We start from the raw sequence: 13979 nt of genomic DNA on the forward strand, positions 1-13979 counted from the left end.
TGCTTTCCCTGTGTCCCACATATTTTGGGTCGTATTGTTCTCATTTTCATTTGTTTCAAGGTATCTTGATTTCTTCCTTGATCTCATTGTTGACCCATTCATTGTTTAATAACATGGTATTTAGTTTCCATGTCTTTGTGTATTTTTCAGTGTTCTTGTGATTGACTTCCAGTTTGATAGCATTGTGGTCAGAGAAGATGCGTGATATGATTTCAGTCTTCTTAAATTTATTGTGACTAGTTTTGTGTTCTAACATGTGGTCTATCCTAGAATGTTCCATGTGCACTTGAAAAGTATGTATATTCTGCTGCTTTGGGGTGAGATGCTCTGAAGATATTAATTAAATCCATTTGATCTAGTGTCTTGTTTAATGTTGCTGTCTCCTTGTTGATCTTTTGTCTGGAGGATCTATCCATTGAAGTCAATCTCTCCCTTCGTGTCCATCTAGATTTGCTTTTCATATTTAGTTGCTCCTATATTGGGTGCATAATTATTTACTAGGGTTATATCCTCTTGTTGGATCGTTCCCTTTAGCATTATGCAGTGTCCTTCTTGGTCTCTTGCTATAGCCTTGGTTTTAAAGTCTGTTTTGTCAGATATAAGTATTGCTTCCCCAGCATTTTTGCCTTCCCATTTATATGAAATAATCTTTTTTCCACCCCTTTACATTTAGTCTGTGTGTGTTTTAATCTGAGGTGGGTCTCTTGGAGACAGCATATATATATGGGTCTTGTTTTCTTATCCATTCAGCTACCCTATGTCTTTTGGTTGGAGAATTTAAGCCATTTGTATTTAAAGTGGTTATTGATAGGTACTTATTTAGTGCCATTTTATTGTTAGGTTGTTTCCCTCTTTTTTTTTTTCCTTTCTCTTCTTCCCCTCCTATCCCTCCTTCTCCTCCTCCTCATCCCCTCCCCCTTCTTCTTCTTCTTTGTTCTTCTTCCTTTTTCTTCCTTTTCTTTCCTTTCTCTTCTTCTTTCTTCTCCTCCTCCTCCTCCTTCTTTCTTCTTCTTCTTTGTTCTTCCCCTTTAACATTTGTTACAGTACTGGTTTGGTATTAACAAATTCCTTTAGCTTTTTGTCTGGGAAGCTCTTTATATCTCCTTTTATTTTAAATGACGGTCTTGCTGGGTAATGTAGTCTTGGCTGTAGGTCCATGCCTTTCATCACCTTGAAATTTTCAGGCCAATTCCTTTTGGCCTGAAATGGTTCTGTTGAGAAATCAGATAACAGTCTAATTGGAGCTCCCTTATAGGTAACTACCAGCTTTTCTCTTATGGCTTTTAGGATTCTCTCCTTGTCTTTAAGCTTTGCCATTTTAATTATGTTGTGTCTTGGTGTGGGCTTCTTTGGGTCCATCTTGTGTGGGAATCTCTGCACTTCCTGGTCTTGTGTGTCTTTTTCCTTCACCAGGTTAGATAAATTTTTGGTTATAATTTCATCAAATAGGTTCTCGATCCCTTGCTCACTCTCTTCTCCTTCTGCTATTCCATTGCTTCAGATGATGATACATTTCATATTTTCCCAAAGGTTTCTTAAACTCATTTTTTTAAATTCTTTTTTCTTTTTGCTGCTCTGCTTAGGTGTTTTTTTCCTAGCTTGTCTTCCAAATTGCTGATTTGATCCTGTGATTCATCTAACCTACTGTTTATTCCTTCCAGTGTATTATTTAGTTCAGATATTGCATTCTTTATTTCTGACTGGTCCTTTTTTGTGGTTTCTATGTCTTTTTTCATGCCACTGAGTATCCTTATAATCATTACTCTAAACTTTATAGCTGACAATTTGCTTGCTTCTGTTTCATTTTGTTCTTTAGCAGAATTTTTTTATTCTTTCATTTGAGGTCTGTTACTTTGTCTTCCCATTTTTTGCTGCTTCTTTGTATTTGTTTCTGTGTATTAGGTAGGTCCGCAAAGAGTCTTTCAGACCTATGTCAGACACTGCCTGTAACTGGCTCTTGGCAACCAGTCTGGAGCTATCAGTGATGCTCAGCTTGTGACTTCCTTGGCTGGGCTGTTTGTGTGCAGAAAGAACCAGGCTGCACACAAAGACTAGCTTTTACCAGCACTGGGCCTGGGGAAGATTCAGCTAAGGACTCACAGCTTCCAGAAATCCATCCTCGCTGTTAGCCTCCAGCTATACTCAGCAGCCTGGATTAAGCACCACAGGGTGGGGCAGATAAGTCTTGTGGGTGGGGCTGTTGCTTCCCCTCAGGTTAATGCCGCTTGTGCTCTGCCTGACAAAAATGGCCTCTGCAGTATGGGAATGACTCAGCACAGGGATCATGGTGGTTGATCCTTCAGCTCTCTTTCCAGAGCCACAAACCCCAGACTCTCCTCCTACATCTCTAGTCTACTGTGCATTCCCTCTGCCAGAGTTCAGGTTAAATGACAATAAAAATTTTGTGTGTTGGGTCTTTAAGAGGCTCTGTATCTCCAGCCATCTCTCCCTGGCAGACAGAAACCCCAGTGCTTTTCACAGCTTGATGTTATCTGGGTTCCTTTCCTATCTCTGGTGTCATAGGCCAGGGAGCCCAGGTTGGTGTTTAGATCTCATAGTTCCGAGGGTAACCTGGCTGCTGAAATATCCCTCTGGAACGTCAGGTGATGCCCGTGGGAGCCCAACCAGCCCTATCATACCTCCGCACTCTCTACAGTCTTGTTGTGTGAAGTGGTTTCATCAGTATATCCTTAGTTATAAGGCTTTTCTCCAGCTGGTGTTCAGTCGGTTATTCAAGATGATTTTTCCATAATTTAGTTGTAATTCTAGTTTTGTCCTGGGAAAAGGTTAGTTTATCTTCTACCCACTCTGCCACCATCTTGGACCTCTGGTTGCTTGTACTTTAGGTTTGGGTATCACATCCAAGAAACTTGCCTAAGCCAAGGTCATGAAGATTTACACCTGCTTTTCATTTTAAGAATTTTATAGTTTTACATATTATATTTAGGTCCATTTTGAGTTGCTTTTATATATGGTGTGAGGTAGAGGTCAATTTCATTATTTTGCATGTGGATATCTGGTTATCTCAGCACTATTTTTTGAACAGACTAGTCTTTCCATTGAAAAAAATTAATCAATAGTCAAAAATCAATTAATCAGAGATATATGGGCTTATTTCTAGACTGTCAATTCTATTACATTTATCTATATAACTATCCTTATGCCAGTATCATACAGTTTTGATTACTGCAGCTTTGTGTTAAGTTTGAAATTGAGATGTAGGAGTCCTCCAACTTATTTTTCAAGATTGTTTTAACTATTCTGGATTCTTGCATTTCTATATGAATTTTGGGATTAGCTTTTCCATTTCTGCCCCACCCACCCCCCAAAAAGAAAGGCATCTAGAATTTTGATAGGATTTGTATTGAATCTGTAGATCAATTTGGGGAGTACTGTAATCTTTATATAATAGTTGATGTATTTTCTCTATATAATATTTTGTAATCTACAAACAGTTTAGTTCTTCCTTTCCAATTTTGCTGCCTGTTATTTTTTGTGTAATTGCTTTGGCTATTGAAGCAGTGAGAGCAGACATTCTTGTCTTAGGGGGAAAGCTTTCAGTTTATCTCCATTAAGTATGATGTTAGCTGAGGGCTTTTTGTAAATGACCTTTATCAGGATAAGGAAATTACCTTATATTCCCAGTTGATAATTTCTATCATGAAAATGTGTTGAATTTTGTCAAGTGCTTTTTCTGAATCTATTGAAATAAAATTGTTGATTTTTTCCTTTATTCCATTACTATGGTATACCGTAGTTGAATCAAGCTTTAATTCCTGGGATAAATTTCTCTTGCTAAAGTGCATAATCCTTTTTACATTTTGTTGGATTTAGCTTGCTGGTACTTTATAGAAGATTTTGTATCTGGGTAAATAAGGGATATTGTTCCATTGTTCTCTTGTGATGTCTTTGTCTGGTTTTGGCATCTAGGTAATATTAATATTGACCACTTGAAATGATTTTCTAAGTTTTCCCTCCCCTTCTGTTTTTGGGAAGAGTTTGTGAGGTATTGGTGATAATTCTTTAAATGTTTTGGAGAATTCACCTGTGAAGCCATCTGGTTTTTCTTTGTGGGAGATTTTTTGTTTGGTCTTGTTTTTAACTGTTATTATTAAGTCTCTGTTCTTATTATATTTCTATTCATATTTTCTACTTTTTAAGAAAATCAGTTTCAGTATTTGCGTGTTTCTATGAATTTATTTCATTTGTTATCTAATTTGTTAGAATACAATTGTTATAGTAGCCCTTTATCTTTATTTCTGTAATTTCAGTAGTAATGTCCCTTCTTTCATTCCTAATGTAAATAACTTATGTCCTCTCATTTCTTTTCTTGGCTAGTATAGCTAAAGGTTTGTCAGTTTTGCTTATCTTTCAAGAACCACTTGGTTTTATTGATTTTCTCTTTCTCTATTCTCTAATCTGCTCTATTTTTTATATACGTCCTTCTGCTTGTTTTGGGCATAATTTGCTCCTCTTTTTTTTTTTGGTTTCTGAAAATGGAAGCTTAGGGTTATTGAGATATTATTTTTAATGTAGGTGCCTACAGCTATAAAATTCCCTCTATGCTCTGCATTAGCTGCACTGTCATGTTGTGTTTTCGTTTTCTTTTTTTAATCTTAAAGTATTCTTTAATTTTCCTCATAATTTCCTCTTTTGCCCATTGGTTATTTAAGTGTATTAACTTTCCCATATATGTGAATTCCCAAATTTTTATTCTTTTATTGCTTTCTAATTTTATTTCATTGTAGTTGGAGAACATATTTAGTGTAGTTTTGGTCCTTTCAAATTTGAGTGTTTTATGGCCTAACACATGGTAGATCCTGGAGAACACTGAATAAGCACTTGAGAAGAATATGTATTCTGTTATTGTTGAGAGGACTGTTCTATAGATGTCTGTTAAGTGTAATTGCTTTATTGTGACATTCAAGTCATTCACCTCCTCACTGATCTTCTGTCTAGTTGTTCTGTCCATTATTGAAAATGGGATAGTGAAATCTCCAGATATTATAGTTGAATTGTTTCTCTCTTCAATATTTCCAGTTTTTGCTTCATGTACTTTTGGGGCTCTCTTGTTCAATGCATGTATATTTATAAATGTTCTACCTTCTTGATAGGTTGACCCTTTTTCATTATATAATGCCCTTCTTTATCTTACAGATTTTTGTCTTAATGTCTATTTTGTCTAATATTAGTGCAGCCACTCCAGCTCTTTTCACTTTACTGTTTACATACTGTATATTTTTCCATCCTTTCACTTTCAACTCATTTGTGTCTTTGGATCCAAATGTATCTCTTATAAACACATATAGTTGGATCTTTTCAAAAATTTATTCTATGATATCTGCTTTAGTTGGAATGCTTAATTACTGATAGGTGGGATTTGTATCTGCCTCTTTACAATTTGTTTTTTTAATATGTCTTATATACTTTTTGTTCCTCTGTTTCTCCATTACTGCCTTCTTTTCTGGTAAGTGATATTTCTGGTGCACTATTTTAATTCCCTTGTCCTTTCTTTTACTATATAATTTTGATTTACAGGTAACCAAATGAGTTACAAATAAAAAATATGTTTTTGGTATATTTTTTACATGTACCTGTGTTATAACTTTTAGTGATACTCCTTATTTTATCATGTGGGTTCCAGTTATTATCTAGTGCCCTTTTATTTCAGCCTGAAGAACTCACTTTAGTATTTCTTATGAAGCATATTTTCTAGTCCCACAGCCCAGACCCTGCCAAAGGGTGGATGCTGGCAAATTGCCCCACACAGCTGTGGTTAGGATTAGTGAGAATTAACAGCTTAGCAATATTGAATCTTCTAATATGTGAATATGAATTGTTTCTCTATTTTATTTAGTTTTTATTTCATCAATATTTTGTAACTTTCAGCATATCAAATATTGGACATATTTTTTAGATTTGTACCTGAGAATTAAATGGGTTTGGATAGTTAATGTATTTAAATAAATGCCAAGTACCAAAGGACTTCCATTTCTATGAAGTGTGAACTATGTAATTTGTAATAACCCTTCTACTGAAAAGAAGTAGAAAAGTTGAAAAAAATGTAAAAGAAAAAAATATTTAAAAGTCATCATAGAGCTATCAGATTGAAAATTCCCAAATATAAAGGCAGGAGAACATGTTCATAAGATAGTTTCTATTTTATAGTTATAAATGTCATTTTAAAAATAAATTAATATTTTTGGATCTGGTATAAATAGATATTTATTTATAGGTAATAAACAGATTTCTTTTCTCCTTTCATTTTTCAAAGGTAGACATAAATGTGTTCACCCACAACCTGCAGGCTGTGGAGCAGAAGAATAAGCAGCTGGCAGATCAGTTGGCTTGCCTAGAACTTCAGCAAGACACATCTGACTTCCATGGGGTGGGTATAAAAAGGTCAGTCTAAAGTATGAATTAATTACTAATGAGTTTTAAAAAAGATCAGAAGTCAGGAGATGGGTTTTCTTCATTTGTTTGTGTTTTAATCATTATCAAAAGTCCTCAATAACTCCAGCTAAATGTGGCATAAATCCCTACAGCATTCAAACAATAGAGGACTTAAGAAAACAAGAATTTAAGGCACCTAATAAACATCTGCCTACACAGATGATCTATAATGCTGAAAAGCACTAATATTTCTAATATTTTTAAAATATCTACTCTTGTGTAAATTACGAGGAAGAAACTTGTATTTTTCCCTGACCGTTTCCTTCATTAGTTAATCAGCAGTTGGTTTGATTTCTAAACGCTATTTAAGAAGTTCAATGCATTACGAATAAATGTTGTTGGCAGCCGTCCGTCTCGAGAGACGATGGTGTAGCTTCTTAAGAGTCTATCTGCACCGCCGAGAATGGCTGTGCAGTCCGACTCGGGAGTGACATGGTATCTGTCTCCTCCCGTGTTGAATCGACATCTTGCGATGACGCTGAAGCTACAGAGCCTGGGCAGGGTAATATGGAGGGTCTGCTGTTGCCCATGCAGCAGACCCCCCCTCTCTTCGCAGCTGAAGGGTCCAAGGGAAAGACGGAGTCAATACAGCTTGGCTTCAGGTGCGCCGCAGGAGTTGCCGGTGTTGACTACAACGTCAAACCGCCTTAGGGACTCCGGCTCCAGATTTTCTGTCGGGGTTTACTCCCTTAGCCTTTCCCCTGAAGAGGTATGCCGCAAGGCAGCGGAGGTTTTTTGGAGTCAGAGTTTTCCTTCTCTGATGTACCCTGACTGGAAGATCGAACCAGCGACACTTAGCTCGCAGGCCGACGCTCAATCCACTGAGCTAAACCAGCCAGGGCAAACGAATAAATGGTAGAGCTCTTAAAACATCATCTCCAAGTGATGAAGGAGATTTAAAGAGATGATTGATTTGAGAAGCAGCTAATAAGTTTCCTATGTGCTTTTGAATACTTGGAAAAAAATTAGTTATTCCATGAAATCTCTAATGTGAGTCCATCTTATTATGAGTTGAATCTCTTGAAGTTTTATAAGCTGCTCATTATTTCAACTATGAAAAATTATAGAGTAAGTATAGATCCTTCTACACTTCCATGGCTTTAGAGTCAGACTGCCTAGGTTTCAATTTTGGCATGATCTTGGTTATGACCCTTAACCTCTCTGAGCCTCAGTTTTTTAATATGTCAAAATGGGGATAATAATACTATTATTAGGGGGTTGTTTGAGGACTAAGTAGGTTAATAGATGTAAAGCGTGTAACAAGTAGCTAGCATTTATTGAATTCTTGGTATTTAAACTGACCCAGGGTGATAAGCCTTTTAGCTCCTGTTGGAGTGACAAGAGGCATTAACTCTCAATTCCTGGTGCTATCTCAGACCAGTCCTCCCTGTCCTGAGATTAAAGAGTCATTCATGCCCTTTGCTTGTTGACCAGGTGTCAGCTGGGCTTATTCACCCATTTCCTTTTGGTCCATCTGAAAGACCACATCTCAGTCTGCCTCATTTTTCCATGCCCCCACTGCCAGTGAGCAGGCCATGGCCTTACCTTATTATTGACTTTGACAGACCTTGCCAGTGACTTGATCAAGGTTGATTCTTGCCTGCAGACCACACTTCTCGATAAGGTCTGCCAGTGATAATCCACACCTCAACTCCAGCTTGCGTCTCTGTATGTCTATATGTAGAACCTTCTCTGACCAAGCCTTCCGGGAGGCATTTCAGTTGGCTGTGGGAGTTGGATAAATGAGGTCAGGAGTTCAGGATTTTCTTTTTTAATCTTAGCAATATCATTAAACCTATTTCCATTCAGTGCTGGCAGCGTGTTTTTGTTCTTTACGATTTAACACTTGAAATTCTCAATAAAAGCTACCTTGTAGTTTAATCTCATACTGATTTTTGGAGATAATATGATGTGTGTTGTGTATGCCCCGCCCTGCATCCCAGATTGGAACTCAGGCAGTCCTGATTTCAACCCTTGGCTCCATTTACTGTGTGACCCAGGCAGGTTCTTAATCTCTATGGCTACCATTGCCAAGGGGATCTTCCCTAACTGGGGTTCTTACAGCACACTGCATACTCATATCAGAATAATTGCTGCATCAACTAGAAATTGACCTGTTTATGCACCTGCCTTCACTTTCCTTTAATGCAAAAACAGTAGTTACTAATCTTTATACTTCCTTGCCTATTGCCTGGTACATAATAGGTGTTCACATAAAACACAAAAAAGTCGTGTCTGTCTTGCCAGACTGGGAGGATTAAATGTGTGTAAAGTGTCCACCACATACATTATCTTTGCATAAATATTATTGTCTTATTTTTTCCTCACACTTCCTAATTTTAAGTTGATTTTTGCCATTTCAGCCTTTAATGAGGGTATAATGAAGTCCATTACCTCAGGCAATCATGCAGGGGGCCTCAGTGAGAAGTGGCTTCAATGGGGGAAGGTTGCTATTACTGATTTCAAGTTAAATGACTATCCTTTCGGGTTCTAAACATTTCATTTAGCACCACCAGACAGAAACATAGTTCCCTACACAACTAGAATGTTTCATGACTTGAAGTTAAAGGATTAAATCTTAAAACCAGGAGGACATTGAGTCAGTGTACCACCTGGCAGGTGTCAAAGTTGGTTCCATCTGCTTGGACCTGTCATACTAGTTGTTAGATATTTTGAGTAAAATCCTTCGTACAGTGTTCTTATAAAATAGCTTTATCAAGATGCCAATATCTACTGTTTTAAGTATTTTTCTAACAGCTCCAGCTAACTTTTACAGCTTACCTAGATTTTAAAAATGATTTTAGAAATAATTTTATGGCTTTTCTTAGCAACTTGCCTTTCATATCTTAAAATATTCTGTTTGCTTCCTGCTTTTCCAAGGAGTAATATCTCTGTGTTTGAGTTATAATGTATATTCTACCATTTGCATATTTTGTTACTGTTTTTCAGATGATTTCTATTTCTGTTCTGCTCTGCATATTTAATAATCTTTATAGTATATTGCCTAGATTACTTAAGCAAAGGTCAATCTCAGTTCTGCCTTCCAAAACTCAGAATCTGAGATATTCACTCATTTAAGTGCTCTTCCTCTAATTTCTAATCTTCTGTTGATTCTCTTAAGTACAGGGCCTTTTCAGATAATCTGCAAACAATAATTTAAGTTATTGCCTTAACACAAATTTTCCTTTGGCAACTGGTAAAAATGTATTTTTGTCATAAAGTTAAGTAAGTGACCATATGTCAGATGTTTTTGTGTATCTGCATTAGCATTCTCTTTGGTTGCAAAAAAAGAGATATTATTTTTAAAGTGTATTTAAAATATTAATAGAACTTCTTTATGCCTCTGCCTAAAAAGAAGAATTTGATTGAAGAAAAACTTGCCATTATTTTAAAAATTCCTCGACACCTTTTAAAAGAGACCCAGATCATCTAAGTTATTCCATAAAGTCTTCCCACATTCCAAGAAAGTAAAAAGTTATTTTTGAGTGTTTAGTATTTCTTATAGCTGGCATATTTTAGGTTAAATCTAGCTCTTGGTGTGTGTGTTCACTATCCCTACACTTTACAGCACTTTGGGACACATCAATTTATAGAACTTGTAACTGAATTTTAAATTAAGGTTTTACAGAATGGCTTAGCTATTTTTACAGCATTATTGGCCATCCCTTAATTTACTTTCTACCGAAGATTGGGTCAAAACATAATCTCAACTATAATGTTTCATTCATGCAATGATTTTATGTCAGAATTTCCAAAACAGAAACTATAATAGGAAATGGGGACTGTATGTCTTCCACAGACAGAAAAATGATGATTAATTTTATGATAATACATTATTAGTCTCCTGTTTTTGTAGTAGTCTACATTTCCCTTAGGTTATTTTGAAACTCATACTTTATTGGTCTGAGTGCTTTATAAAAATTACTTCCTTTGCCTTGGTGATAGCAACACATAGAGATTTTTTTAAAAAACTTTAAGAAACAATGTATGAATATGTATATTATACATGAAATAAATGTTGCTTTGATAAGACAAATACTTAGATGGTTATAATAGTTAATAACCCACTGACACCTAATATTCGGCATATATTTTTATATTGAATATGTGTAATTTATAGTAGATGGTTTACAAAGGCTAATGACTCTTTATGCCTTTTCTATAGACTTTTTCTTAAATTAAGTCTAGACTGTCTAAAACGTCCTAATTCTTCTAGTCAAGGCAACTACCAAGGTGAAAATAAAATCCAGACTAGTGTGCCCCTTTTTAAAAATATGCTAACATGAAAATACTTTGAACAGAGGACAACATGAGTTACACGGTATTATACGGTAATCTAGTTTGGAATGTGCTTTTTTCTTTTATTTGGAAATAAGTATGTTTGATTCACAATACTTGAAATAAAGTGCACTACAAAGTGATGGCTAAAGAAGAGCTATAAATTCTGGTCAAGAAGGAGGCATAGGTAAACATGGCTCACTTCCTCATACAACCACAGCAAAAATTACAACCAGACTACAAAACAAATATCACCCAGAATTGTCAGAAAATCAAGCTGTATGGAAGTCTGACAAACAAGGAATTAAAGAAGCTACATTCATCCAGACGGGAAGGGGAGGAGTGGAGACATGGAACAGGCAGTCCCATGCCCACAAGTGTTGGACAAAAATCAGGAGGTATACCTCAGGAGCAAGGGATCCCAGACCCACACCAGGCCTCCTAGCCCAGGGTTCCAGCACCAGGAAGATAATTAGCCATAATTTCTGTCTGCAAAAACCAGTGGGGGTTGGGACAGAAAATGAAACTGGGGGATTCTCAGGAGTCTCCTCTTAAAGGTCCTGCAATGGACTTAGGACTTAGGCACTCCCTCCCTCTGGGCTTCAGCACCAGGATGACATCTGGAAGGGTCCCAGTTCATATAGGGAGAAAGTGAAGTGACTACTGTCAAGGTGAATGCCAGGAGACATTTTCCTCCAGGACAAAATTCCAGAGGCCAGGCAGTGGCATTGTCCCCTCTCTGGGCCTTCCCCAATATTGAGCCACAGAGCGCTAACACGGGATACCCCACCTTGGAGATTACCTAAGGCTCCACCCCATACAACTTGCCAGTGAGCTTTTCTACTATAGGGCCACACTACTAAGACAGGGAGTCAGAGCAGCTCAACCTAATAATACAGAAACAAGCACAGAGAGGCTGCCAAAATGAGGAGACCACGGAATATGGCCCAAATGAAAGAACAGAACAAAACTCCAGAAAAAGAACTAAACAAAATGGAGATAAACAATCTATCAGATGCAGAGTTGAAAACACTTGTTACTAGGATTCCCAAGGAACTCACTGAGTACTTCAACAGCATAAAAAAGCCCCAGGCAGAAATGAAATTTACACTAAGTGAAACAAAAATCAGCAGTGGAGTGGATGCAGCTGAGAATCAAATCAATGATTAGGAACATAAGAAAATAACATTCAATCAGAACAGCAAATAGAAAAAAGAATCCAAAGAAATGAGAGTGGCCTTAGGAGCCTCTGGAACATCTTCAAACATACCAGCATTTGAATCATAGGGGTGCAGGAAGAAGAAGAGAAGGAGCAAGGAATAGAAAACTAATTTGAAGAAATAATGAAAGTAAACTTCCCTAATATGGCAGAGGGAATAGACATGCAAATCCAGGAAGCACAGAGAGTCCCAAACAAGTTGGACCCAAAGAGGACAACACCAAGACACATCATAATTAAAATGACAGATGTTAAAGATAAACAGAGAATCTTAAAAGCACCAAGATAAAAGAAGAGAGTTACCTACAAAGGAGCTCCCATAGACTACCAGCTGATTTTTCAAAAGAAACTTTGCAGGCTAGAAGGGACTGGCAAGAAGTGTTCAAAGTGATGAAAAGCAAGGATGTACAACGTAGATTACTCTATCCAGCAAAGCTATCATTTAGAATGGAAGGGCGGATAAAGTGCTTCCCAGACAAGGTAAAGCTAAAAGAGTTCATCATCACCAAGCCATTATTACATGAAATGTCAAAGGGACTTTCTTAAGAAATAGAAGATCAAAACTATGAACATTAAAATGACAACAAACTCGGCCCTGGCTGCTGTGGCTCAGTGGATTGAGCATCGGCCTGCGAGCCAAGTGTCGCTGGTTCGATTCCCAGTCAGGGCACATTACTAGATTGTACGTCTGGTCCCCAGTTGGGGGCGCGAGCGAGAGGCAACCACACAGTGATGTTTCTCTCTCTCTCTTTCTCCTTTCCCCTCTCTAAAAATAAAAAGATAAATAAACAAACAAATAAGTAAATATTTTTTTAAAAATGACAACAAACTCACAACTATCAACAACAGAATCTAAAAAATAAAAACAAAAACAAACTAAGCAAACAACCAGAATAGGAACAGAATCATAGGCATGGAGATCATTTTGAGAGTTATCAGCTGGGAGGGGGAAGGGGGAGAAAGGGGAAATGGTGCAGGGATTAAAAAGCATAATTGGTAGGTACAAAATAGACAGGGGGAAGTTAGGAATAGTAAAGGAAATGGAAAAGCCAAAGAACTTACATGTACGACCCATGGACATGAACTAAGGAGAGAGGGACTGCTGGATGGAAGGGGGTACTGGGCGGAGGGGAGCAAAGGGAAAAAATTGGAACAACTGTAACAGCATAACCAATAAAATGTACTTTAAAAATATATATATAAATATATAAATACACACACACACTGTAAGCCAAAAAAAAAAAGATACAAATCAGTAGGAACAAAATAGATAGGGATGTTAAGAATAGTATAGGAAATGGAGAAGCCAAAGAACTTATATGCATGGCCTATGGGCATGAACTAAGTGGAGCAGGTGTGCTGGACAGAATGGGGGGTAGCAGGTGGAGGGGAGCAAAGGTGGAAAAATTGAGACAACTGTAATTGCATAGCAAATAAAATGTATTTTTGAAAAAATAGCTCTAACTGTCAGAGATGGTGAAGACTATCCTGTATGTAAATTAATATCCCTACGTATGTGGTTTCATCTTCATCCATTTGCCCAAAGTTGAACATAAAACAGAAGGCTAAATTATTTGGTTTGAAATGCTTAAAAGACTCCCTGTTCTATTATTCACAAATTAAGCAAATGTAAGCCAGAAATAGTGACTTATGTCAATCTTTATCAAGATTTTAAACTCCAGATTCACTGCAGCTAGTCGGCCTGAGTGATGAAAAATTTGTGTTCTCAGTCACATTTGCTTGTGTCTGTATTATCCACACAGTTGATTTGTGAAGATACTTTTGACATATGGCAAATAAAATATTTCCTGTAATTAAAATATAACACTGAAATTGATTATGGAGGGTAAAATTTTCCATATTCAAACACTAATATTGTTCCTGAAGTACCAACAACACCTAAAATTTAATAGAAGAAAACACCATTTTATACTTATTTTTTCTGACAAAGTTTGAGGCAAAAGACTTGGAAAAATGTCATTCTCAAAGGCTGTTTTAATGACAAAAATATGTAATTTCACAAAATATA

General features: G+C 36.8%; 1 protein-coding gene across 1 annotated transcript in view; it reads left to right on the plus strand.

Moving 5' to 3' along the window:
• Positions 1 to 13979, plus strand: part of LOC150022443 (coiled-coil domain-containing protein 150-like) — a gene marked incomplete at its 5' end in the record, with an annotated part of 67916 nt that overhangs the window by 27615 nt on the left and 26322 nt on the right. The window contains one exon of the mRNA XM_090287966.1: positions 6275 to 6388. Coding sequence (XP_090144092.1) covers positions 6275 to 6388 — 114 coding nt within the window. The remainder of the gene's footprint in view (positions 1 to 6274; positions 6389 to 13979) is intronic.

Source organism: Furipterus horrens, unplaced genomic scaffold (assembly GCF_987537825.1).
Source record: "Furipterus horrens unplaced genomic scaffold, mFurHor1.1.pri manual_scaffold_1, whole genome shotgun sequence".
Lineage (NCBI taxonomy): Eukaryota > Metazoa > Chordata > Mammalia > Chiroptera > Furipteridae > Furipterus > Furipterus horrens.